Raw genomic sequence first — 27,425 nt, 5'->3', positions numbered from 1 at the left:
CACGAAATGACCAGTTCCCTCAGACACCGTGGACATGATTATATGGAATGCAACTTTGAGGACATAGGATGAGGCAGAGGTAGGCTACTGGCACAGAATGCAGCATGTTCGGCAGCCCTACCAGAATGGTGCAGAGGATGAAAAAGAGTTCTCTCTGGGAGGGAAGAGGTGTTTGGAGACAGGGGATGCACTACGGTTTCTTGAATGCTCTTCTTGTAGGCTGTTCTTGAATCCCACCCCTCCATGCATTTTGTATCATTCTCTCCCTCTCTCCCTCATTTTCTAAATATAAAAATACAATATATGAGGACATCTTGGTTTTGAAATGATTTCTAGGCTTGTTTTTTGGTGTCCATGCTTCTTGTAGCCGCCCTGAGCCTGCCTCAGCAGGGAGGGCGGGATATAAATAAAAGTTATTATTATTATTATTGTAGTATAATGACTGACCTGTTTTATAGGGTGCTTTTTATTAAAAGGGGACATTTCAAACCTTTAAAAAAGGGGGGAAAGGGTTTTTTCTGTCAGGGAAGAGGCATTTGAAGTCAGGAGATGTACTACGGTTCCTTGAATGCTGTACCTGTAGGCTGTTCTTGGAGAATTGGCTTTTCATTCTCATCACATTTCAGTTGGAAAATGTGGCGGAATTACTCACATTCCAGGTGGTCACTCAAGAAGTTCACCCTAAGCCCAGAGCATCCAGCTGTCTCACGGATGTGAATTAAGTATTCAGTCAAACTATGAAGAAGAAGACGACTACAGATTTATACCCTGCCCTTCCCTCTGAATCAGAGACTCACAGCAGCTTACAATCTCCTATATCTTCCCCCCCCCAACAGACATCCTATGAGATGGGTGGGGCTGAGAGTGCTCTCACAGCAGCTGCCCTTTCAAGGACAACTGCAATAGCTATGGCCGGCCCAAGGCCATTCCAGCAGCTGTAAGTAGAGGAGTGGGGAATCAAACCTGATTCTCCCAGATTAGAGTCCACGCACTTAACCACTACACCAAACTGGCTCTATTCACTGCAAAGTGAATAGCTCCAGTCTCCAGTGAGAACACTAGCGGCATGGCAAGAATAGGTTTATACCTGGTTTCAGTCAGCAATGGAAGCTGACTGTAATGATTTGAATTTATAGATGTGTGTTCCTTTAATTGTTGGTAAGTTGCAGTAGTGGAAAGGGGGGTGAAAGGGGGAATGAGTGAGTGAGGTGATTGGTTGGTGACTGAGTGTGGGCAGAGCTAAGAAGTATTTGTTGAGGGGGGAGAGAGAAGAGTCAGCTGTGAACTCTCAGCAGAGTGACAGCAGTTAACAGTCGTGGTCAGTCAGAAGTCTACAGAGTCTGAGAGGCAGTCTTCTGATTAGAATCCCACATAGTGCTGTGAAAGGCATTAAGATTCTATAGAAGAAAAGTAGAAATACTTGGAGGGAATATTAGATAGGGAGCCAAAACCTAATATTGTCTGAGTATTGTAGGAGTGTGAGAGACGGAAGCTGTCAGAAAGTTGAGTTAAGAAGAGAAAGGATTTGAGAGGGTAGAAGCGTGTGAAGTGAAAGTGACACCTCAGTCGGAAGTTATTATTATTCACTGAAGAATTAAGCTATAAGGATCTTGAAACCAATATGCTTATTGTATAAATAAAGTTCTATTTTGTTTTATATTAATCTTGAGTTCTGTGATTTAAAATATAAGAGTCTCATCCTCCGGGCCACATAGTCCAGCCAAGAAACGTAGACGCTGGGCACAATTCAGTTGGGGACATTAAATAAAGTATTTGGAATTAAATTCCTGGTGGCAGCATTTACACATAAATTAAGAGGGAAGTTGTGGCACTGTCCCTCTAGTGGATGCTCCTGTTGGTACACATTTCAGGTTCTAGTAGTCCTTGAAGATCAAAACAAAAATCCAGAGGATAAAAGGCTGCATTGTGTTCTATGTATATTTTGTGGCACCTCAGTGCTAGCTGTGGAGGTGGAATGTTCAGATTTTGTTTTTGCTGAGGCTTCCTTCATTCCATGATTCTCAAATCACAAATTATGGCAGAGCCCACTGAAACTCTCCACGGCTTCTATCTTAGCGCTGTTCAGTTCTTCACTAGAGCCAGGCCTTGAATTCAGCAGGAACTCACAGGAGCACAGCTCCGGAACCTTTCTGAGGGTTCCTCGTCCTCCCTGTTCATTGAATAGTAGATGCAGCTGCATAACAAGCCCTGGATTAGGAGAGTGGGCAGCCAGCCAGCCACCAGGAGCTTTGCCACAGCCCCAGCAGCTGTCATTAACCCCTGGAGAAGCCTGCACCACCCTTTCTCCTCTTTTTATGTGATTTTGGGTGGTGGGTGGTTTGCTGGCCTTTTGACTGGAGGGGGTGGGCAAAGAGAGCCCCAGGTGATCAAGGCCTGCTTGGGCTGACTGCATCTCTGACTGACGGGACTCTCCTTTCTTGCATCGGGTTGCTTTTGGCTGGTGGAGGGGCGGCATATGCTAATGAGTTATGCTAATGAGCTCCACCACCTGTTTTTCTACAAAACGACCCCTGACTAGAGCAATGACCAACTGACATTGGTCTGGATGCAGTCCCTGCTGTTGAATATCCCAGTCAGGATCCCCTCCTTCACTGGTGGAGAACTGGACTTACTGCACAGGCTTGTTCCACACCAGTAGATGGGAGATAACCTATTCTGTTGAGATGACATTAAACTCTTTGCTGCTCATGACAAGAGAATAAAAGGGAGGACAGAAGTTGACTTCTAGGTACAGAATAAGGTCATCCCTGTTTTGGTCATTCTTTATTCATTCTCTTTGAGGCAAACTATTTAGGTTTGCTGAAAGTGTGTTTGTCAAAATTATTTCACTTCTGTGTTGTATCGCATCCTGAAACTGGGTGTAGGGGACTCCTTCCATTGGAAGGGAGAAAGCTTTCGCTTTGCCAGTGGAGCAAGTTGGGAAGAGTTGTCTAGTTAGCAGTGGATGGAGGGTCTCAGGCCTTTAAGGGTAACTTTAGCATTCTTAAGACTGACAGTTGACTGTCTGTGCACAAGAAATAAAGTACTGTTACAATGTTCAGTGTCATAAAAGAGAAAAATCAATTAAAGTGTATTAAGGAAACAGTGATTATCATGTCAGTATTGTGTTAATGTCTACTCTAGGCTTTGCCCACCTGTCCTTCCTTTGTGCTGCAAATCAGAAATAAGCACTTCTGCTGAGAATTTTTTCAAACTGGAGCTGTCAGATATTTCCAACTGCTGTTTTATTGCTGTTTTGGCCCGAGAGGTAAGTAAATAGTGGATTGTGCAAACGCTGGCTAAACTGAGTATTTTTTGAGCTTTTTAATTGTCTTTGCTATTGGAGAATATGACCATTTTTATTTCATAGTAAATGTGTTTGCTTTGGTATAATTGGACATTCAGGAATAGAGTACTTAGCCAGAATTGCTCTGTTAGTTCTTTTGCATTAAGTGCCCCTCAAAACTGCAGTTGCTTAAAGAGGAAATGTGATCTCCTGCGCACACATATTTATTTGCTTGTCAGCACAAAGGTGGTACTGGCAAACAGTAAAATTATTTTAGCGTCTCCTTAATTCCAACATTGCTTTGTCTCTTCCTGCGATTCTTTGCCTTCACCATGTTGTGACACTAAACTATTGTACAAGTGTAAATTGTATGTGTAGCCCCAGTCAGGACTGGGACTGCAATGGGATGGGAGAAGGGATTTAACCCTTGATTTCCTCCCTTATTTCACTCATTGAAACTGGGTTCGTCATGCTGCTGCTCACGTTTTAAAGGGTTTTCTTTAATCTATCCGCTTTTCTCTTTTAGAATGCTACCATTGTACAGGGAACCCTGTTTTAATTAGCAGAATGAGGTGGAAGTTAATTGTACTGCATTTCGTACTGTCTTTTGCCTCTTCCAATCTATTTGTTATTCAGAAATCTTGAAAACATGTGAAATATTTTATTCACACTTTTAAAAATCTTTTGTCTTTTGCCCAATTTTGTGTTTCCCTCAGAGGTATGGTATTAATAAACTGAACATGAATGGTGGTTGTTTTATGTAGGATCATAAAACAAGTCTGTGGCTAAGTTGTCACCTGAGTCAGATTGAGGTGACAAAAGAGGAGGTCCTACAACTGATAGACAAATTAAAAACTAATAAGTCACCGGGTCCGGATGGCATACATCCAAGAGTTTTGAAAGAACTCAAAGTTGAACTTGTGGATCTTCTAACAAAAATCTGTAATCTTTCATTGAAATCTGCCTCCGTTCCTGAGGACTGGAAGGTAGCAAATGTCACCCCCATCTTTAAAAAGGGTTCCAGAGGAGATCCGGGAAATTACAGGCCAGTCAGTCTGACTTCAATACCGGGAAAGTTGGTAGAAACCATTATCAAGGACAGAATGAGTAGGCACATTGATGAACACGGGTTATTGAGAAAGACTCAGCATGGGTTCTGCAAGGGAAGATCTTGCCTCACTAACCTGTTACATTTCTTTGAGGGGGTGAACAAACATGTGGACAAAGGAGACCCGATAGATGTTGTTTACCTTGACTTCCAGAAAGCTTTTGATAAAGTTCCTCATCAAAGGCTCCTTAGAAAGCTTGAGAGTCATGGAGTAAAAGGACAGGTCCTCTTGTGGATCAAAAACTGGCTGAGTAATAGGAAGCAGAGAGTGAGTATAAATGGGCAGTCTTCGCAGTGGAGGACAGTAAGCAGTGGGGTGCCGCAGGGCTCGGTACTGGGTCCCATGCTCTTTAACTTGTTCATAAATGATTTAGAGTTGGGAGTGAGCAGTGAAGTGGCCAAGTTTGCGGATGACACTAAATTGTTCAGGGTGGTGAGAACCAGAGAGGATTGTGAGGAACTCCAAAGGGATCTGTTGAGGCTGGGTGAGTGGGCGTCAACGTGGCAGATGCGGTTCAATGTGGCCAAGTGCAAAGTAATGCACATTGGGGCCAAGAATCCCAGCTACAAATACAAGTTGATGGGGTGTGAACTGGCAGAGACTGACCAAGAGAGAGATCTTGGGTCGTGGTAGATAACTCACTGAAAATGTCAAGACAGTGTGCGTTTGCAATAAAAAAGGCCAACGCCATGCTGGGAATTATTAGGAAGGGAATTGAAAACAAATCAGCCAGTATCATAATGCCCCTGTATAAATCGATGGTGCGGTCTCATTTGGAGTACTGTGTGCAGTTCTGGTCGCCGCACCTCAAAAAGGATATTATAGCATTGGAGAAAGTCCAGAAAAGGGCAACTAGAATGATTAAAGGGCTGGAGCACTTTCCCTATGAAGAAAGGTTGAAACGCTTGGGACTCTTTAGCTTGGAGAAACGTCGACTGCGGGGTGACATGATAGATTTTTACAAGATAATGCATGGGATGGAGAAAGTAGAGAAAGAAGTACTTTTCTCCCTTTCTCACAATACAAGAACTCGTGGGCATTCGATGAAATTGCTGAGCAGACAGGTTAAAACGGATAAAAGGAAGTACTTCTTCACCCAAAGGGTGATTAACATGTGGAATTCACTGCCACAGGAGGTGGTGGCGGCCACAAGTATAGCCACCTTCAAGAGGGGTTTAGATAAAAATATGGAGCACAGGTCCATCAATGGGTATTAGCCACAGTGTGTTGGACTGGATGGGACGTTGGCCTGATCCAACATGGCTTCTCTTATGTTCTTATGTTGAGATTTTAAACTGGGTCTGACTTACAATTTGACTTTTAAAAAAAAATTCAAGATTTTGGACCTTTAAATTCAGGATTTTGGATCTTCTGGTAAGATGGAATTGGATGATTAATCCTTTGCCTTTTCTTCTACAGTAAATTTTGAGTGCAGTTAATGCAGTCAGGTGATCCTTTGTAGACCTAACCAATGAGGCCTAGAGAACAGGGGGCAGTGACCCATTAGCAGCTTGCTTCCAAAATATAAGACAAACACAGTATGCTAGTTATTTGTCATAGAGCTGTTTCAGTTAGAATGCATTACCATAATCTAGACATGATCCAGAACATGGATCACCACGGCCAGATCATGCTTTTCAAGCAATGACTGTAACTGATGGATCAGCTGAAGCTGATAAAGGTGTTTCATGCCACGAGGAGACCCAGTTAAGATCCTCTTCTCAAGCTTGTTCTGTGCTACTGGCTGCAGAGATGAGATGGGCAGAGAACTCACCTTTGGAATGCCATCTCCAATGAGGCTTATCTACCTTGCATTCCTTGAGGTGCCAGGCCAGAACATTTCTCTTTACCCAGGCTTTTAGCTGAGGGGATTCAATCTTTTTGTGGTTGGCTTGTAATCTGACAACCGTTTTATGAATATGGTTTTAGATTTCTCAAGTGTTTATTCTGTGGTTTTGTTGTATTTAGTTGTGAGCTGCCTCTAGCAGTTCTTTGAAAAGGCAGCATATATGGTTTCCAAATAAATACATACACGACCAGACTGTTCTTTCAACTGTTTGATATGATGTTCTGTTAATTTTCAGAGGGATCCATCTGAAACGGTGTCAGTAAAAGATGTGTTAGCTCGTGCTGCAGCAAAAGGACTACTGGACGGTATTGATTTAGCAAAACCATCTAAGAGAGAGGAGAAGAAGAAAAAGAAACAAAAAGTAACTCCAACAAAAACTGTTAGCAAGGAAGCAGCAATACAGTCTAGAATTCAGGCGTTCTTGGATCGAGAAATGAAACCCAACAAGACTGACTCTTCAGTATCTAACGTAACGGCTAGCACCTCTGAGAAAACCATAAACCAGGCAGATGATTCCACACAGCTGAAGAAAGTAGCCAAACCTCTCTCAAACCCATCCTTGCCTGCGATGTTGAAGAACACTCCCCTTTCCTCATCTGCACAAAAAGTGTTTGAGAGGCAACGAGCTGCTAGGAAACCAAAGTCAGAAGACAAACTGATGGTCTTGAAGCCTGTTGAGATCGTCTTGCCTCCGGTAATGATGCCATACTTCAACCCACAAGGGAACAGATCCCAGATTTCCTCTAATCATTATTATTATCACTGGGCTGGAACAAAAAGTGGACTATATGGCTTGCTTAGCCCTTCTTCTTCCAAAAAACTGATGAAGTCAAAAGAACCCTCGTCATCATCTTCTACAGCCAAGCAGGCTCGTCAATGGCTTTGAAGACTGCCTTTTGGGAACTGCTGCTTATTTATCATAATTCATTCAGAATTTGAAGCTTGTATTCCTCTAGTGGGTTCTTTAAAAAAAAAACCCTCCAAGCCCTTCTGTATACGATTCACTTGGGCACCAAGTGTACATCTTTGTAGGAACCAGTCTGCTTTTAGAAGGCGGAAAAAAATGCATCCCTTCCCCGTGACTATTATGAAGATAGCAGAAGGGCTGTTCTGCAGAAAGGCTTTCATGATGGAATCTAGTTTAAGTGAACTTTGAAGGTCAAAATACATACTTCTGATCTTCACCCCCAGGTTATGCATGTCCATTAGAGATAAACTGAAAACTGTTTGTGTGGGCACTAGTCAGCTTAGAAGGAAGCAGAGGCAGGTCTTGTCTGAGAGTACTTAAAAGAACTGAACGTTAAGGCTAGGTGCTAAAATTTTAAAGATAAAGCAGGGCTTCTATAAATAGTGGTAGATTTGCAGCGCTTATTCACTGGTAGCCTCGAGGAAGAGTGATCTTTCAAAATTTCTGCCTGTTTTAATAATTTGCTCTTAAATCTTCTCTCCCCAAAGGGCAGATACTTTTGAAGGGGGAAAAAAAGAGCTAAAGAAGTCTGTACAAGAACAGTTTCTGGGCTTCTTTGTATGGCAGCATAATTACTGGATGGTTTCACTCTGCTAGTAAGTCAGCCTGAATCTTCAGTTTATTATGCAGCATATTTCAATGGAAACCGAACCTATTAAAATTCCTGGTTGAAGTCTATCTTGCATGGTTATCTTAGTCGTCTGAGACCTAAGGCACAGTCTAAAGGCATGCCGGACAGTCACTTAGCTGAAGCTGAGCAGTTTTGTGTCTGGTCAGGGCCACAGTCTCTCCTATATACCCCATTTCAAATTATTATCTGGCAATGATAACAATGAAGGAATAATGATCCATTAATGTTTGATTTTTAAAAATGCAGTAGCCAACAGAAAGTGACTACCTATCTGAGAGAAGTGTTTATGACAATAGTTGCTTTTTTGAAGGCTCAATTTAAACATGATGCTGGAAGCAAGAACTTACTTGTGTGATGCCCAGCGTCTCATTGGGATCTGTATCAGCATTCCAGAACAATGCCTGCCCTTCTACCCAGATGTTTGAAGGGCTAACATGGCAGAGTTTAGGGCCCAATTTAAATGAGGTCATGCAACAGTAACCTCTTCTGTTTCCTGTCACTTTTTGGGGGGAAGGGGGGACTAGCTTCTTGAGTGCATAACTGTTTCCCAAGTTGCTCTGCGAGGAAACTACCCCAACAAATGAGACAAGCGCTTAATGCAGCTAAATTTATTCTTGCAACAGAGTACATTTAAATGTGTAAAAAGTGAACAATGTTGAGGGGGGGGGGGGAAGTTCTGTCCTTTGTTTTAAAACCATCTACTTCACATAATACTGAAAGCTCCTGCTGATAAACTTGAGGGGGGGGCGGGTTGCGTCTTTCCCCTTTTTGTATCTTCATATAGCAAAAGTAAATCAAACTAGCTTTTGCTCACTTAACCTGTGTCTTATTTAAAATTCATCAAAACTCTATGGGCTGAGCTGCTGTGAGCTCATGAAATGAAAGCGGCACCCCCACCCCCCCAGTGCACACACCCACACTCGATCTAACATGTTGATACCCATGTTGCTTTGCTTTTGGAATTTGAAAAAAAAAATAAAGACATTCTTGAAACTCAGTAAATGATAATCTTTATGTTTAGGTTTCGGTAAGGTTTCTTCCACTCAGTTGTGGCAGCAACTTTTGTCCCTTGCCACTCAGCGTATGGGAGTTCTGCACACAAAGTTTACCCTAAAGAACTCCTTGTATTACGAAGTAGGACCGATGCCCTTTCATGCAATTTCTCTTTCTCCTCATAGATGATTCTTTATCTTTACAAAAACATCCTTTTTAAAGAAATAGCATTGGTTTATATCAACAAAAGTATATTAACAAACGGTGTCAAAGAATCGCTGTGGATTAGAGAGGGAAAGGCTTTAAGCAATCATGAAATGTTCATGGTTAACTATCTCCTTCCTTCAACAGAGTACATAAATGAGGTGGCTTGTGAGAGCAGCATCTAACTTGCTATTTGCATTTAAAAATAATAGTTAACTTTACACTTTTTTTTTGCCGTTTTCTTCTACATACTCAATTAAAAAGGTGACTACAAATAATTACAAAAATCCTCTGTCTTTTAGGCAGCCTATAGTACATTGAGATTACTTGGCACTGGATATATTTGTGAGATCACATCCAGTCATAAAGATAATATGTCAACATAATTGAAGAATATTTCAGTAAAAATAGAATAAATAAAATAAAAAATATTTAAGCTGTATTTAACAAGGTTAATCAAAAAAAGACATGGAACATCCAAGGCCTAGTGAACATGGCCGCCTTGTGAGATATAAAGAATGCATAGATAACAGAAGTGTCACTATACAACATTGAGTTAAAAGTCATTGGCATTTGTTCACACTCAACCCATACATACATTTTGGCCATGGTAGCAAAACGCCTGTGTCATTTTATGTTGAGAGAACGAAAGAATTGCTGTGCAGGCTTCAGACCAAGCTTTATCTTGTCCAACGTTCTGTTTCCAACAGGGGCCGGGATGCCGCTGGGAGCTCATCAGCAGGGCATGACGGGGAGAGCCGTCCGCAGGGTTGGGCCCCAAGCTTCTGGTAGACTGCTTCTGGCTAGGAGGCTCCACATACAATGTTCGGATAAATAAAGTTTCCAAAATATCCCAGTTTTAGATATGTATCTATATTTTTAAAAAAAAAAATAGTTTCAAGGAATGGAGAAGCTGCTTTCATTCAGCCAGTGGAACTGAAATGCTGAAAATAACTTGCAAACTTTAAAATAGAAAAATTTGCTTGGAAAACAAATATTGTCTTTGTGAATGCTCTTAAGCAGGCACATCTTGCTCTCTTTATTGCATTCCTGCTGAGTGGGAAGAGAAGACAATCCAGAAAAGATCTGATGACTGATGCAATGCAAATGAATTAGGGCTTCCGGGGTGAATGCAACTCGTTAGAATAATTGAGCATAGCCATACAATACAGACTGGGGGGGGGGGGGATGATGTGTACATACTGAAGTGTTCCATGAAGGCAAAAATAATTTTTCAGAATGACTGTTACCATTATCCAACATGCAGTTTTGTAAAAAGGGGGGGGGCAAGGAGGGAGGGAGAGAGAGAAGTGTGGTGGGATGTTTCTTTAAGAGAAAGGTGAGACTGGAAGAGCCTGGCTAAGCCAGGCCCAAAATCTGTGACTCGTGTATCATTTCTAAAATGGTGGCTGGTGACCCTAACCCTTTTAATTGCGAAGAACTCCTTAGGGGGATTACTTTTTACCAGGAGATTAATTCCCCTACAGTTCCTTTGCATAGCTGATGATGCCATATGTCAGTTAATGAAAAAAAAATTACTTAAACTTAAAATGTTTAAGCATCTCTCTAAAACGACTGAATTCTGGTCTTGCTAATCTGCAAATACATACCTCTTCAGAAGGGGAGGAAGACAATTATTAAATACTGGTATGAGTTTTTCATCTTTTAGATCTCAGAACACAAAAGGGTGGGAGTTGATTCCCAAATTCATGACAATCTGCAGCTGCACGTATGAATGAATTCCATTGGCAAGAAATGCATACGAAGGGACATGAAAGGACTCAAGTGTTGCCTCCCCCGCCTCAGTGGATACTGCAGACATTGAGCACATGTGCTAACCAGCCCTGTCTTGCTTTTGGAGACAAAATTGCAAATTTGCACAACTCTAGGTTTAACATTACCTCTCTTGGGAGTGGGGGCAGAATCTGTTCAGTGAACTGGGTGTATAAGTCCAGTTTGTGCAGCTTTAGGAAAGGTATCTTCGGCCGGTCTCTCTGGGTTGCTCCTCCCCCCTAATAATTTTCCAGCTTTTTGATCCTGGCTCAGAACTACTTTCTGGCACTTACTGTCCAGACCAGGGGTGGCCAAACTGTGGCTCTTTCACACGTATTGTGTGGCTGTCAAAGCCCCCACCACCCTAGTGACCAGCTTGGAGAAGGCATTTAAAGTCTCTTTAAATCACTTCTCCAAGCCAGCTGGTCACTTGGAGAATGCAGTTAAGCTTGCTTTCTTTCCAACTCACTCTGCCCCCCATCTGCTTCCTTCCTTACTGTCTTGTGGCTCTCAAACATCTGATGTTCGTGTCTTGCGGCTCCCAAATATTTGAAATTTATTCTATGTGGCTCTTATGTTAAGCACGTTTGGCCACTGCTGGTCCAGACTGATGTAACTTCTCTGTAAGAAAACTCATTGTACGCTGCCAGATGTAAAGAACACACACAGGTCTTGTCTGCTGTTCAGGATGGGGAGCTAATTTCTAACTGTGCCGAAATAGCACTCTTCATGTGTGAGAATACGGTTTCCCAATACCTGTGCAGGAAATAATCGTGAGCAGAGAGGCCCTAACGTCTCCCTACCGTTCTTTTGAGTTGCTGTCCTTTGTAAAGGCAGCAGTCTTTCATCCCGCATGCTCTGTTAACTGTTCAGCAACTGGGCTCCATGCAGCAGAATAAATGATTAAGCCTCTTGTGCATGTAGTTCTGAGAACACCATGTAGTCTGTCCTGCTTTAGCTCAATTGCATGAGTAGGACTTCTAGCAGTAGGCGTGCGCGTGCATGTGCACCCGCCCTCCAGTTCACACAAAAATATTCTCAGAAGAATGGGGAAGGGGATGCAGACACGTGGATTGCTCCTTTGGCCCTTCTCATACTCCCTGCACACTGAGAGTGATTCCTCAATGGCATCTGCTCTGCCCCCACACTTCTCCTTACATCGGCAGAAGCCACTGATTCCCCACCAGTTGCTCCACAGAGCCTCTTGCTTCGAGGCTACTTCCGATTCCCGCTGCGGCACCTGGAGCTCCAAAAAACCAGCATCCTGTTGCTGCGACGGTAATAGGAAAGAGCCGCGATGCAAGAGGCACCCACGGAGCAACTAGTGGGGAATCCATTACTTGAGCCGGTGCAGGGAGAAGTGCAAGGGCGGAGCAAATGCCGGCAAAGAATCACTCTGAGTCAGTGCCTGAACAGCCCTCTTTCGCCCATTGCACTAATGCCTGGTTAATTGTGGTCAGAGAGTGAAAAGTCTCTAAGGCTCCTCCTACAGCAGCTATGTGGGTGAACTTGGTGCTACGCTTTATCTAAATGACAAATATTATACATCTGCAATACATTGAAGAACCACCCAAAATAATGCAAGTGACGTTAGAAAGGTGGAGGGAACTGCCACATGGAGTTTGTTTTCATGAACCGCCCCCTCCTAAAGGTTGCGTTTAACTTTACTTTAGAAGTCCAAGCACTATGATGAGCTTGTGTTACATATAAAAGTCTGCTCAAAAAATGTATCATTACTTTTTTTTTTTTTAGAATTACAGCGACATACGGTGCTCAGTATTCTGCAAATTAGAATGGATTCTGCATGTTCGCGTGTGCACCATAAAATTACTGGCTCAGCACGCAGGCTCATGGGATAAAAAAAAATGGGAGAAAATCACTTATACTCAGAGCTCACCGTTAAAAGTTGCACTGAGTCTGTTTTTACACTTTTATGGATGCTTTTCCCCAAGGCTGGAGTACTGGAAACCCATTTTTCATCTGCACACTAGATGTTGCATTTAAGATAGATTCATATTAGAATCTATAGTTATGTATAAAATATGCAACTCTATTCAAGTGTACATGCATTTAATACAGATTCATAAAATTGGAAGGGATCTCCAGGGTCATCGTCCAACCCCCTGCACAATGGAGGAAATCCACAAATACCTCCCCCACACACTCAGTGACACCTGCTTCATGCCCAGAAGATGGCAAAAAACCTCCAGGATCCCTGGCCAAACTGGCCTGGAGGAAAATAGCTGCTTGACCCCAAAGTGACCATCAGCATTTTCCTGGGTGTGTAAGAAAGGGCCACAAGAACTAAACACTGATGCAACCCTTCCTGCCTTCCCTCCTTTTCACGATCTAAGTTCACAGCATTGCTTTCAGATGGCCATCGAGCCTCTGTTTAGAAACCTCCAAAGAAGGAGAGCCCACCACCTTCCAAGGAAGCCTGTTCCACTGAGGAACCGCTCTGTCTGGAAGTTCTTCCTAATGTTTAGATGAAAACTCTTCAATTTTGATTTGATATGGAGGAAGGCAGAAGGCAATTGGCTTGGATTTTAATTTTTCAGTCTCATACTCAGATCTGCAGCTCACTCCCTACCTGATGAAAAGATGCACAAAGCAACTGTGGAAAGGTAAGGGACACTCGATTGCTCATGGCATCAGTGAGTGCTGGCTTTTGTCCCTTCAAGAATTAAAAGCCAAGGCATCCTTCCCAAGCTGTTTCCCAAATTCTTCCAGATATTGAGTCTGGCACTGAAAGAAATCTCTCTCCAGTGCCTGTTCGGGCTACTTTGAACACGATTTCCTACAGAGGGAGCACTTCCATGCAACCTGTGTGGAGATATCATCTGAGCACTGACCTGCTAGGATGCACGTGTGTTGGGCTGGTACATGTAGAAAAACTGGCACACATTATGATTCTACACTTACACGTTCTTTGATGCAAAAAAGAACTGCTTTTGTAGAAGAAGATCTGCCACCTTTAAAGAGGCTTTCAGACAAAAGATGAAAAGTGGATCGTGGTGTACAGCATGAAAATTGGTTACTGAGCAGAGTGTAGTAAAAAAAGGGTAAAAAAAAAAAGGTAGTCCCCTATGCAAGCACCAGTTGCTTCCGACTCTGGGGTGATGTCGCATCACAACATTTTCACGGCATACTTTTTACGGGGTGGTTTGCCATTGCCTTCCCCAGTCATCGACACTTCCCCCCCCCCCCCCCCAGCAAGCTGGGTACTCGTTTTACCAATGTTGGAAGGATGGAAGGCTGAGTCAACCTGGAGCTGGCTATCTGAACCCAACTTCCACTGGGTCGCATGAAGGTGGTGAACAGAGAGTTTGACTGCAGTACTGCACCTTTTACCACTCTGCGCCACAGGGCTCTTCTAGAGTGTAATAAAGAGAATAATAAAAGACACTAATACGTGGAATGCACTGCAGTGTTGAGAATGAGGACAAGTGCTGTAGGATCTAAGAATTGCTTGTGCCAAAATTCAGCTCATGGTAGTGGTGAGAGTATCAATTTGGGCATGGGTCTCTCCCAGGATGTTAAGATTCATTTGTTAGGAGTAATGTGCCATGTTCCTTTCTCATGTATGCGTGAATTTAAGTAACGTTCATAATATTTACAGTTGGAAAACAGACCTTCTAGCTTCTCATGGTAACTCACAGCAAAAAAAAAAATATTCATGCTTCTTTTCATATCACATGATGGTGTCAAGAACAAGAGAACATGCTCGTCTAATATTATTTCGTTAAGGGTAAATTCTCTGAAGACAAAGCATCACCCATTTAAATTGGAAGGCCAAAACAAAAAATATCAGTTCATCTTCTTGAGCGTAGCTACTGCATTTCCCACTAGGCGTTCTGAGAAGTCTGGGTTTTCCTGGGTGGTGGCTATGGCGTGTCGGTAACGGGGCGTTTCTGTTTCAAAGTGTCAATGAGAGACAGTACTCCTCGTTTTACATTACTTGTTACCCTTCTGGTCACTGAGTCTGCAGGAGGTGGCGGTGGCCGGACTTTCTGCGAAGGAGGCCTGGCGACCAAGCATTTCTGATACCGGAGCTGCAAGAAAGCAAATGTGTTCTGCGGTCATTAGTCTGCACCTGCAGCTTTATTCAATACAGATAGTTCTGCACTTTCTGACCCTTGTATGACTTGTGATTGACCTCAGCGCAAGCAAGCCAGCCTGCACTGCTGGTGAACCATTTAGCCCAGGGGTGTCAAACATGAAGGACCTTGGAGGACTCCTATCAGGTCCCTGAGCAACTGGCTGTCATCTGCTTCCTTCTCCCTCTTTTGCTTCCTTCTGTATAACAGCTTGCTTTGCAAGGCTTGCTCAATTACACAGGAGCTACAGAGCAAAGCCTCTATCTTCTCCATTGTCTGAGGCTCCTCCCTTGGGGAGGAAGGGGGAAAAGGCAGAGCTTGCTTTGCTAGGCTATCTCAATCGCACAGCAGAGCTACTTAGCCAAGCCTTTCTTCCTTCCATTGGCTGAGGCTCCTCCCCCTCCTGGTCCCCTGGGGAAGGAAGGAAAGAGCCAGAGCTTCCTTTGACCAGTACCCTGAATCCCATGGGAGAGATACAAAGAAAGCATCTTTAAGACCACCAAGTGCTCATGTTTTAAACATGTTTTATTTAAGGTGTTTTTTTTAAAAAAATCTTTAATTGTGTTTGTCTGTGTCCTTTATAAAGTTTCTATCTCTGCTACCTAATCTAAAATGGGAACATACATGGCCTGGCCTGACATCGTTTGGCCTGACAAAAGTCTCATTTATGTCAGATCCGGCCCTCATAACAAATGAGCTCGGCACCCAATTTAGCCAAATACACCCACTCAACTACGCATAGCCATTTGCCAGGGTCTTGAGACGCAGGGGTTTTTGCTGCCTAGATTGAATGGGTTGAATTGGGCTCACAGAGTCAAACGTTCTGTATGCTTGCCCAACGGGTGGCGCCCTCGATCATGAGAGCAGGTCACAGAACTTAACAGTTTTCACTGTTTAAAAAGCGACAGTTATAGTGTGCCAATGCAACACGAATGCACATCTGTAGCAATCCTTGAAGCAAATGACCCAGCACGGTGGCAGACTTGTCATAAATCGAATATGATTTGATATTTGGGAGTCCAGATTGAATCGTTCCCAGTTCCGATCTGCAGAACTTGCTCTGTTCACTCTCGGGCTGGCGCTAATATCCCTCTGCTAGCCGGAGGGGGCTGTTGACAATGTTAAAGGATGGTGCCTGACAAGTGCTCTGGAAGCAGATGCTGAATAACACCATTGTAACAGGGAACTCTGGTGGCTCTCATCAATCTTGTAATTCGTTTTTCCATTGTTCCTGCCCTTACAGAGATGCATTTGTTCTCTCGCGAAAGGCAAAAACTTGCCTTCCTTGCTTCATTCGCTTTATGCGACTGGTTTTCAGTCTGTGCACGTAACAGATGGTGATATGGATTGCTTAATAGCGCTGAAGCTCAGGAGGCAGGAAGAGCCGACACCAGTGTTTAGAATCGTGGCACTAAAGGCCCGGGGCTCAGAACCAAACAAGAATGATCAGCTTGCCAGGGAAATTTGGAACATGTTGGACCGCACGCGAAATGCCACATTTAAAATTTTTTTAAAAAACAGGATTAGGGAATGCTTTGCTTCAATTTTCTGCTGTCTTACACCAAGATTATAATAGCCCTGTATGATCACTTACCATACAAGCAGCCTGAACTGCTTCCGATACGTTGCCTGCGTTGGGCTCGCACCAGAAAACGTGGCACTCAAAATGCTGGTTCCCGGTATCCATGATGAAGGCAAAGGTATGGACATCCTTCCCCACTCCCATAAAGGACAAGAAGCGCACGCGACACTCCACTACAACTTCCTCTTCGTTCTGGTTAGGCAGGAGGAGAATAGGTTACTACTCTTTTGCTTTAGACTTGGGGTTTACTAGTTTGGGAGCTGAAGAAGAAGAATTGGCTTTTATACCCCGCTTTTCTACTACCCAAAGGAATCTCAAAGTGGCTTACAGTCGCCTTCCCTTCCTCTCCCCACAACAGGCACTCTGTGATGCGGGTGGGGTTGAGAGAACTCTGAGAGAACTGAGATTGGCCCAAGGTCAGCCAGCAAGCTCCATGTGGAGGAGGAGTGGGGAATCAAACCCAGGTCTCCAGATTAGAATCTGCCACTCTTAACCACCACACCACATTGAAGCACTGAGTCACTGACTACCAAAGGAGGGAATGTCAGACAGCTTTCCAAAACACAGAGAGAAGAAACTGGCACCAAACAGCAGAAGACTGGGAGAGTTCATAAGAAGTTGGCTACGCGGCTTTACACATGAAAGAAATCAACGTAAGAATATAAGAAGAGCTCTGCTGGATCAGACCGATGGACCACGTAGTCTAACGTCCTGTCTCTTACAAGCAGTTCCTCCGGAGGGCCAACACCAGAGCATAGATGCTGAGACCTTCCCATGCTCTTGCCTCCTGGCTCTGGGATTCAGAGGTTTAGTGCCTCTGAATGTGAAGGTTCCCCTCAGTCACCATGGCGTGTAGCCACTGACAGACCTCTCCTCCATGAATCTTTCTAGTCCCCTTCTGAAGCTGTTAATTCAGGTGGCCATCACTACATCCTGTGGCAGCAGAATCCACATTTTAATCACTCTCTGTAAAGAAGTATTTCCTTTTCACAAAATAGAATCAGAGTCATAGAGTTGGAAGGGACCTCCAGGGTCACCTAGTCCAACCCCCTGCACAATGCAGGAAATTCACAAATACTGCCCCCTAAATTCACAGGATCCGCATTGCTGTCAGATGGCCATCCAGCCTCTGTTTAAAAATCTCCAAGGGAGGAGAGCCCACCACCTCCCGAGGAAGCATGTTCCACTGAGGAACCGCTCTGTCAGGAAGTTCTTCCTAATGTTGAACCAGAAACTCATTTGATTTAATTTCAACGCATTGGTTCTGATCCAACCTTTTCACGCAACTGAAAACAATTCTGCACCATCCTCTATATGACAGCCCTTCAGGTACTTGAAGATAGTGATCATATCACCTTTCAGCCACCTGAGAGCCAGTTTGGTGTAGTGGTTAAGTGTGTGGACTCTTATCCAGGAGAACCGGGTTTGATTCCCCACTCCTCCACTTGCAGCTGCTGGGTGGAAGGGCCTTAGGTCAGCCATTGCTCTTGCAGGAGTTGTCCTTGAAAGGGCAGCTGCTGTGAGAGCCTTCACAGCCCCACCTACCTCACAGGGTGTCTGTTGTGGGGGAAGAAGATAAAGGAGATTGTGAGCCACTCTGAGATGCGGAGTGGGGGGCGGGATATAAATCCAATATCATCATCTTCTTCCTCTCCAGGCTAAACAGGCCCAGCTCCTTCAACCGTTCTTCATAGGACTTGGTCTCCAGACCCCTCACCATCTTCATCGCCCTCCTCTGGACCCATTCCAGCTTGTCTATATCCTTCTTAAATTGTGGTGCCCAAAACTGAACACAATACTTCAGGTAAGGTCTTACCAGAGCAGAGTAAAGTGATACCATTACTTCACGTGATCTGGACACTATACTTCTGTTAATACAGCCCAATATTGCATATGCCGTTTTAGCCACCATATCCTGAACCTATTGTCCGTCAACTTCATTCGATGCCCTGTATTTGGGGAGAGGGAGAACAATCTCCATCCGAAAACTCTGGTTCCCAAGCAGCACAATGGCGAAAAGGCTGCTTTGTTAGAGCAGAAGGCCCAGGGTTGTAGAGAGAAATATCTGACTTAGCTGATGCTGGGATGTGGACCTTTCAGTGATTTATTTTTCACAAAACTGTCTTTTTATTCAAGTTCGTTGGAGATAAATAAAAGCCACCATATGTGAGCATCGGAACAAATTTAGCAACAAACATATGGCTTCATTTTCAATTTATGCATTTATCCCGCACTTTTTTTAAAAAGTAACAAAAACAATAAAATTAGTTATCGTGACAGTCGGGTTGCAGAACCAAAAATCGCAGGTCTGAGTGTATTTATTGGTTAAAGTAACACCTTAGAAGAAACATTCCCTCTGCCTCCCCCCACTCCTCATTTGCACCCATGCAGTTATACATCTGCCAGCTGAGTTAACACCAGGGCTTTTGTTTGTAGCAGGAACTCCTTTGCATCTTAGGCCACACACCCTGATGTAGCCAATCCTCCTGGAGCTTAAAGCAGGCCCTATACTAAGAGCCCTGTAAGCTCTTGGAGGATTGGCTACATCGGGGCTAAGATGCAAAGGAGTTCCTGCTACAAAAAAAAAAGCCCTGGTTAACACTTAATGAGTTTGATGATGTGGACTCTTGTGGTACAGTGATTTTTTTTTTTAAAAAAAGCTCTTAACATGACATGAGGCTTTATCTCTTGCTGCAGCAGATTAAGTTGAATTCAACACAAATAAAGGGCTGGATCCAACCAGATTTTCCACTGGGACAGTGTCCCCTTTGATCACCAAAAAGGCTATGAAAAAAATCATGGGATTTGAATACGTGGGGTGGGGCTTGGTAGTTTAAAAAAAAAAAAGGAGCCAAAGTGAGATTGAGGAAAAAGCTGGTTGGATCCAACTGGAGGTATTTCTAATTGCAGATAATCCAGGTGGTGCCTTACTCTTTCACTGATGACTGTCACGGTAGCATCAGCAACATTCATGGTGACTGGCACCCATTCCTCTCTGCTAGAAGAATCCATAAGGCTTTCTATAGCACTATTCAGGGTGTCCATACCTGTGATTGTAGAGATAGAGAGGAAACAGGGTCACTACGAGAGAGTTACAAATGAGTGAATATTGCACGTTGGTTCAAACCCCTGTTCAGCAGGTTCACTGGCTGGTACCGAATCAGACTCACTAAGGGTCAGTCTAGCCCTTTCCCCACGTGTACGTATGTATCCTGCGTCCATGTGCATACATTTATTTGAAAAAAAGAGCCAAGGTATGCTGACTTTAAATGAAACTGGAGACCCATACCTGGATAAGTGTCATGTTTAAATCATGCCTTCAACTGTACATGATTATTGAATGTAACGGGATAATTACTTGAGGCACATATAAACAGAAATTTAAGTGTATGCCACGCATGGACTGTACCTGTGTTTGCTATAATTTGCAAACAGGGTGAAGTCAGACCAACTTATAGCACAGGACTGTGGGTAAACGGGAGGGAGTGATATTCCTTAGCATCGCAAACAAACTAAACTAGAGTTTGCTGTGGGCATGAACGTGGTTGACATTTGCATGCTCCCCTTCCTGCCCTAGCATAGCACTCTGAAGCTGAAAATATTAAACCATGGCTACGAATCTACACTTAACAAGAAACAACCCTCATTTTTTTTTAAAGTCCTCTGAATTTGGAAGGTACAACAAACTGGAGTTTGATGTAAAAGACTTCTCTTTTCAATCTTGGCCCATAACCTAACCGGGGGGGGGGGGGCGGCGGGGGAGAGGGTGGAAGGAACACTAAACCTGACACTAAGCCAGGCAGATCCCTCCATGCACAAAATTACTCTGATTTGTTAGTGATGCCTTGGAGAAATGGCAGAATAAACATCAATAGTGATCACTTGAACACGAAAGAGAAGCAGTTATTTTAAAAACAGAGAACTTAAAAGCAATGCTGGCGTGAGCATGGCTACTGGATCCACTTTACTTTGCTGCAAAAGCAAACAGAAGTCCAACAGCATCTTCAAGACGGAACAAAATCCATGTCGTGTATCCCTCAACTGAAGCAAGCTCTGGCTCACAAAACTCACACTGCAAGGATTGCTGTAAGTCTTCACGATGGCCCTGCCTGGACTTTTGTTACGTTTTGCTGCAACAGACTAAAAGGGTTACCTTTCCGGAATGATTTGTTTTGCTGCTGTTTTCTCTGTTTTGCTGTGAAAGCACCTGGCGTGCCCACTCATTTGTACATAACCGCTTTCTCTGCTGATCAACCGGGTACATTCTTACTTTGAGAGTGCACTTATTCGGACTGGGCAGGCTGGCAAACATGGACTTGGGTTACCTTAGGAACCCTGGCTAGGATCCAACGAGCTACTTTAGGTTGTGCTCAAAGGTCAGGCTAGTCCGCTGGGATTTTCCACAGCCTAGGCCCAGGGCTGATCCTGGATCGCCTGGGGAGAGCGGTGGCAGCAAGCAGGGCCTCTTCGGCTGGTGTGTCCCTTTCAGGAAAGACCCGATCTGGGCATTGTCTCAGTGGCATCCAGATTAGATTACTGTAATGAGCTCTACCTGGAGCTGCCATTTAAGACTATTAGGAAACTTCAGCTGGGCCAAAATGCAGCTCATAAATGGAGGCCATACAATCAATGACTTGGACTGTGACATCTGCAATAGCTGGTTTCCTAACTCCAGTCCAAGGCACTTTAAAGCCCTCAACAGTCTGAAGCTGGAATACCTGATGGACAGCATCCTTGCTGTAACATTTTAGCCCTTCACTCTGGCCCTTTATTAAGAAGAAGATGAAGAAGAAGATACTGGATTTATATCCCGCCCTCCACTCCGAAGAGTCTCAGAGCGGCTCACAATCTCCTTTACCTTCCTCCCCCACAACAGACACCCTGTGAGGTGGGTGGGGCTGAGGGGACTCTCACAGCAGCTGCCCTTTCAAGGACAACCTCTTCTAGGGCTATGGCTGACCCAAGGCCATGCTAGCAGGTGCAAGTGGAGGAGTGGGGAATCAAACCCGGTTCTCCCAGATAAGAGTCCGCACACTTAACCACTACACCAAACTGGCTCTCCTAAATTGGTCTATGATGTATTAAAATTGGTCTATGGTGTATTTTATTCTACTGTGAACTGTTGTACTGTTGTCCAGTAATTGGGCGATCCATAAATTTAAATAATAAACAAATATAAGAACGGCTTCATCTTCCCTGCCATCTTAGGCATGATGAACAACTATGTGACGTAGAGTGTTTCCTCTAGCGCCACACATGCTTGAATTCCTGGGAGTTCAGATAAGACCAGGGCCGATGTGGGAGTAGGTGGAGTAGGCAGTTGCCTAGGGTGCTACCCCGCCTGGGTGCGCCACCAGGTGCCCTCTTACTCCCCCTGCCGCTTCCCCGGAAGATGCCACTTGGCCACTGCACTCTTTGGAGGCTCTCTTGGAAGCCTCTGAATAGCACGGTGTTTTAGCAGCACCTTCATGGGAAGGCGCCGCTCGGCTGCTTTCAACCCAAAAGCAGCCAGGCACTGCTAAAACACTGCACTATTAGGAGGTTTCCAAGGAAGCCTCTGAAGAGAATGGCAGCCGCTTTTGGCTTGAGAGTGGCCGGGCGGTGCAAGGGGGAAAGCGGCGGCACAGCAGCAATCTTGTGCACCGCCTGGCACTCTCTCCCGCAATTTGCCTGCATGATGACGTCACTAGTGACATTATCGTGCCACCTGTGAAATGAACTGTCTTACGGGAGCTTGGGGGGGCCCAACGCGGAGGGGGCCCTACGCAGGGGTCTGCCTGGAATGGCAGAACCCCTAGCACCAAGCCTGGATAAGACTCTCCCACTTTTATTATTCCCCTCTTCCTCCAAGGAGCTCAAGGTGGTGTACATGGTTCCCTTCCCCCTCCCCCAATTCTACTCTCACAACAACCTCCATGAGACCAGTTCTGGTGGGGGACAGCAGCCAGGCCAAATGTCACCTTCAGCTTCTTCATGAAAGAGTGCTGTATGGCTGGGTTTCAGATGAAAAAATCCTGCTACTTCAGAGTGTCTCTGAGTTTAGTTACAACTGAATGCTGCCCTTGAGTTTATCATCTAACCTCTTTCTTGTATTCCCCTTTTCTTCTCATTATTTATCAGTCACAGGTTCCACTTGTTTTTAATTATTTTGCTCAGGGCTTTTTTTTTGTAGCAGGAACTCCTTTGCATATTAGGCCACACCCCCTGATATAACCAATCTTCCAAGAGCTTACAGCAGGTCCTGTACTATAAGCTCTTGGAGGATTGGCTACATAAGAGGGATGTGGCCTAATATGCAAAGGAGTTCCTGCTACAAAAAAAGGCCCTGATTTTGCTACCTAGTTGTTAATTGCCTCGTGGGCCCTTGGCTGGGAAGAGAAACAACAGATAGCGCCACCCAAGGCAGAACGACACTCTTCTAAGTCCACTGACTCCAAACTGCCATTCTCTGGATCCACATTTGTGGTCGCCAGGGTTCACTTTGTAGCAGGAGCTCCTTTGCATATTAGGCCAATCCTCCTGGAGCTTACAGCAGACCCTGTACCAAGCAGCTACTCTACCACTGCGCCACCGTCCCTCCCTAATGTTCTTATGATGTCAACCAAGTTTTTGATACCTGAGATTCTTGGAGGATTGGCTACATCAAGGGGTGTGTGGCCTAATATGCAAAGGAGCTCCTGCTACAAAGTGAGCTCTGGTGGCCGCTAACAAGAGCAGGGCATTCTTTAATCCCTCCCCCACCTCTGCCCTCCATTTTTATTTTTTTATTTATTCATGATTTGTATCCCGCCCTTCCCACATGTGGCTCAGGGTGGCTCCCAATAGATCCATCCGCAGATAACATTGAACTCTCAGTTGCTGAAAAGTAAAAATTCAAAGCAGTTATGAGCCAAGATGCAACATACCCACTGGCTTAGCTACAGGAAGCATGCCCAGGTACTGTACATGGAACTTCTGCACCAGCTCCGTCTTTGGTGTTGGGAAATCTACTGCATCAGAACAAAAAATCAATTTTAGCTTATCAACATTCACAGCAGGCAAAGCATCCTTACTCCAGTGACAGAAGAAAATAATTAACAAGTAATTGATCTCTGGGGATACGGCTATTGATTCCAATAAATCTGTGCTCCTGCCACCTCGCGTTAACAAGGAACCGAGCTAATTTCTGTGGAAATTAAGGAGGGGGGAAAAAATAGGGTTGCGTACAGCATGAGGACTTATGGAAGCTTGCTGAAAGATGTCTCAACGTTCTCAGGATTCTCACCCATGCTCAGCACAGAGTCAGGGAATTAGGGCAGAGAATAAACAGGAGGGTCAGAACTTAAGCTCCGGCATCTCCAGTTAAAAAGATCTCTGCTAGCAGAGCTGGGTGGTCCAGCGGTCCCAGTATAAGGTAGCTTCATACGAGCGAACCCTCAGGATTGGCACTCAACTTACATACAGCCAGCACATATGGAGCAGAGGTCCATCAGTGGCTATTAGCCACAGCATACTGATGGAATTCTCTATCTGGGGCAGTGATGCTCTGTATTCTTGGTACTTGGTGGGGGGGGACAGTGGGAGGGCTTCTAGTATCCCGGCCCCACTGATGGACCTCCTGATGGCACCTGGGTTTTTTGGCCACTGTGTGACACAGAGTGTTGGACTGGCTGGGCCATCGGCCTGATCCAATGTGGCTTCTCTTATGAACATATGAAGCTGCCTTATACTGAATCAGACCCTCAGTCCATCAAAGTCAGTACTGTCTACTCAGACTGGTAGTGGCTCTCCAGGGTCTCAAGCTGAAGTTTTTCACACCTATTTGCCTGGACCCTTTTTAGTTGGAGATTCCAGGGATTGAACCTGGGACCTTCTGCTTACCAAGCAGCTACTCTACCACTGCGCCACCGTCCCTCCCTAATGTTCTTATGATGTCAACCAAGTTTTTGATACCTAGGCCAGTCAATGAAACCCATGTCACTGTTGGCATGAAAGGTGCCAAAGGTATTTAAGACAAAAAGGCTGGACTTGGCTTACTGTTTTCAACACAAATGGTCAGAGGCAGACTGGGAATGGAGCCAGACTAAATTTGCCAACAGCAGAATGCAACTTTCCAGCCTCCACAGCTCCTGCCCACAAATCTCCACAAAAAGCTGTTCCTGGTGGACAGGGGGCTTTGAGGAATGCCGTGGGTGTGTATGGTGGGGGCGTAGAAGAAATTGCCCATTTAAGTCTGGACAAATCAGTGGGTTCTAGATCAAAGCAAGCCTGGACTCTCCCTAGAAGCTAAAATGACTCAACTGAGATTATCGTAGTTGGATCGCATTAGGAGAAGATGAGATTTCACTAGAGAAGACAATAACGCCAGGAAAAGTTGAAGACAACAGGAAAACAGGAAGACCCAATGTGAGATGGAATGATTTAACCAAGCAAACCATGGCTCACCATTTGCAAGACCCAAGAAAATAGGACATCTTATTTTTTATCATCATCATCATCATCAAATGAACCTTTAATGGCACAGTAATACAATAAAACAGGGATAAACAGTCCAAGACACCTAAAAATGTAAAAAAAAGGTCACCACCAACCAGAACCCACTGAATTTAAAAAGGCAGAGCAGGTAGGCAGAATAGATCTATTATATTTTATATTCTCTAGTTGTTCTTAACTTCCATGCACATTTTATTTATTTATGTAACTATTTATTAAACTTTTAGGCTTCTCTTCCCTGCACGCAGCGCTCAGTGTGCCTTACCAAAGGATAAAACACTCAGAACAATAAATAATCAAATCAATCCTAGCAAATCATAATTAAAATACTGTTAAAATACAATTTCTAATTTAAAAATAAACCAGATGGTGAAAGTTAAGTATCATCACTCCCCAACTTCTGAGGTAGGAAGGGGGGGCCAGGGAACCTGAGAATGCCAGATTATTTATTGTCCAATCGCTGACCTCAGCCAAAGGTTGGTGGGATGGCAGACAGGTAATAAATCCTGCGGGGCATGGATGTTCTCTGGCAGAGTTCCACCAGGCAGGCCAAGGACAGCTGAATCTCTCTCGAGCCAAGGACCACTAGGAGACTTTTTGTGCTTGATCACAGCGCCCTATTGTGGGTATATTGAGAGAGATGGTCCTAAAGGTATGTGGGCTCCTGACAGTGAATGGCCTTAAAAGTTAATGCCAACACCTTGAATATGATCTGGTGCTCCACTGGTAACCAGGCAAATAAATACTGAACACTCCGTGAGGGTTTTTACTAATGCATATACCAAAACAATTTTTATACTAAACAATATACAGTCGTAGTTAAAAAAAAATCATTCTACAGAATGTTGTACAGTGTTCTCTCTTTGTTTGCAGAGCTACTCAAAGCCCAATAATTCCAAAATAGGTATGACTGCTTCCCAAAACAGGTGCGGCTTGCAAATGGGACTGCTGTTTCCGTCCTCTTTTCCGAGTCAGTCTTTCTTCAGGCAGCTCACCAAAGGGGTAAATTATTTCGATTGGCTGTACTCCGTGTCTCCAATGGATCTGGTATGGCTCAAACCTGGGCTTCTCTGTTTTGGGAAGCAGTCGTATCTATTTTGGAATGATTTTTTTTTTTTAAAAAACTACTGAATAGTATAAAAATTGTTTTTGTATGTGCAGTAGTAAAAACCCTCACGGAGTGTTCAATATTTATTTACCTATTTATACCCATGAGCTCTCCATCTTGACACACCACTGGAAACCAGGGCAGTTCACGTAGAACAGGTTTCGGAGGATATTAATTCGTAGGATCACTGTAAGTCGGAAGTGACTTGACAGCACTTCACACACACACACACACACACACACATCTGGGTCCAACTCTGGCTATTTTAACTTATAAGAAAACTTCCTGGTGGACCTCTGGCAGCCAGGAGCCAGAAACCCTGAGAAGCTGCAGCCAATCAGAATAGAGAATAGTGATGTAGACAGACCAATGAGGCAGCGTCATGTATTCAAGAGAACATGCCAAACAGAGGGTACCTTGCAAGGGCACATCAAGGGTGGCATTCGTCCGCTCCGGCAATGAGCTGCAAGCGACGGCTTTGGCGTTCTTCCGTTCAGCCATAATCTGGAGAAGGAGGTGGTAATACGCACAGCATTTATTCCTACGTGCAATATGGTAGCAGCTTCGAGTATAAATCTGACTTGTACTAAAAAGCCTAAGATTTTGGAAGTCTTGGAAGTCAGAGCGAATATGGTCTATTTTTAAAGGCAACCAACCACCCACCCTGGCTACATTTATTTAATCAAATTGCAATTTTCACTAAGGATTGGTGAAGAAACTAGTGTGAATCTCTTCAAAGCAGGAGGGTATATTTCTGTGCAAATGTGTATCACAGCAGGTTGCAGGCATTTGAACTCACTGCACAACTTTTGGAGACCTAAATCCTCAGCGTAACATAATATTTAAATGTCCCATGGGAAAAATGGACACAACTGCTTGGGAAGCTTCATTTTTTTTTTCCTGCCCTGAAGATGAGTGTCATTGTTACAAAATGTACCCCTGACATATCGGTTAAGGGATAAACATGATATGAGAACATCAGTTCTTTTGAGTGGTCCAGTCCTTTGAGCTGCACGGGAACATCTGTAGGAGCACTGCCCTGCCACATGGTGCTGTAAGCCGACAGTGGAATGCAGCAATGCTATGGCAAGCATCGGACTATGCTACAGCTGTTGTGGTGCTCTGCAGTAGAGCAGATGCGCACAAAACTTTGACACAGCACATCAAAACGGGTGCGTGTGGACATGCACAAGTATGGCAGATGGGATGGTGAGGACTGAAATATGGGCAACTTGTGCGCCATCTTAAGAGCTTTCTTGCTTCCACCAGAGGCATTATGTTGACACAAGAGTGCACACTTTATGCCAAAGGCATGGTAGATCTCTCCAGCTCAGCGGCCTCCCATATGATGTCA

The 27,425-nt window shown here is 44.3% G+C and overlaps 2 protein-coding genes across 11 annotated transcripts in view; one reads left to right on the top strand and one right to left on the bottom strand.

Annotated features, from left to right (window-relative positions):
- Positions 1-8,839, top strand: part of NSUN7 (NOP2/Sun RNA methyltransferase family member 7) — a 36,355-nt gene extending 27,516 nt beyond the window's left edge. The window contains exons 11-12 of the mRNA XM_060246342.1: positions 3,145-3,268; positions 6,480-8,839. Of these exons, the coding sequence (XP_060102325.1) occupies positions 3,145-3,268; positions 6,480-7,130 (775 nt within the window). The 3' untranslated portion in view covers positions 7,131-8,839. The remainder of the gene's footprint in view (positions 1-3,144; positions 3,269-6,479) is intronic.
- A 5,697-nt stretch (positions 8,840-14,536) lies between these two features.
- APBB2 (amyloid beta precursor protein binding family B member 2) overlaps positions 14,537-27,425 on the bottom strand; it is a 157,137-nt gene continuing 144,248 nt past the window's right edge. For 8 of the 10 annotated variants that reach the window (XM_060246335.1, XM_060246332.1, XM_060246336.1 and 5 more), the window contains 5 exons: positions 26,488-26,575; positions 23,397-23,480; positions 19,423-19,538; positions 16,504-16,683; positions 14,537-14,864 (listed from right to left, as the gene is read on the bottom strand). In XM_060246335.1, the coding sequence (XP_060102318.1) occupies positions 14,697-14,864; positions 16,504-16,683; positions 19,423-19,538; positions 23,397-23,480; positions 26,488-26,575 (636 nt within the window). In that variant the 3' untranslated portion in view covers positions 14,537-14,696. The remainder of the gene's footprint in view (positions 14,865-16,503; positions 16,684-19,422; positions 19,539-23,396; positions 23,481-26,487; positions 26,576-27,425) is intronic. The other 2 variants (XM_060246334.1, XM_060246338.1) reach the window with 1 other exon arrangement.

Source organism: Heteronotia binoei, chromosome 9 (assembly GCF_032191835.1).
Source record: "Heteronotia binoei isolate CCM8104 ecotype False Entrance Well chromosome 9, APGP_CSIRO_Hbin_v1, whole genome shotgun sequence".
Classification (NCBI taxonomy): Eukaryota; Metazoa; Chordata; class Lepidosauria; order Squamata; family Gekkonidae; genus Heteronotia; species Heteronotia binoei.
The sequence above is the reverse complement of the archived record's forward strand: the minus strand, read 5'-3'. Positions and strand labels throughout refer to the sequence as shown.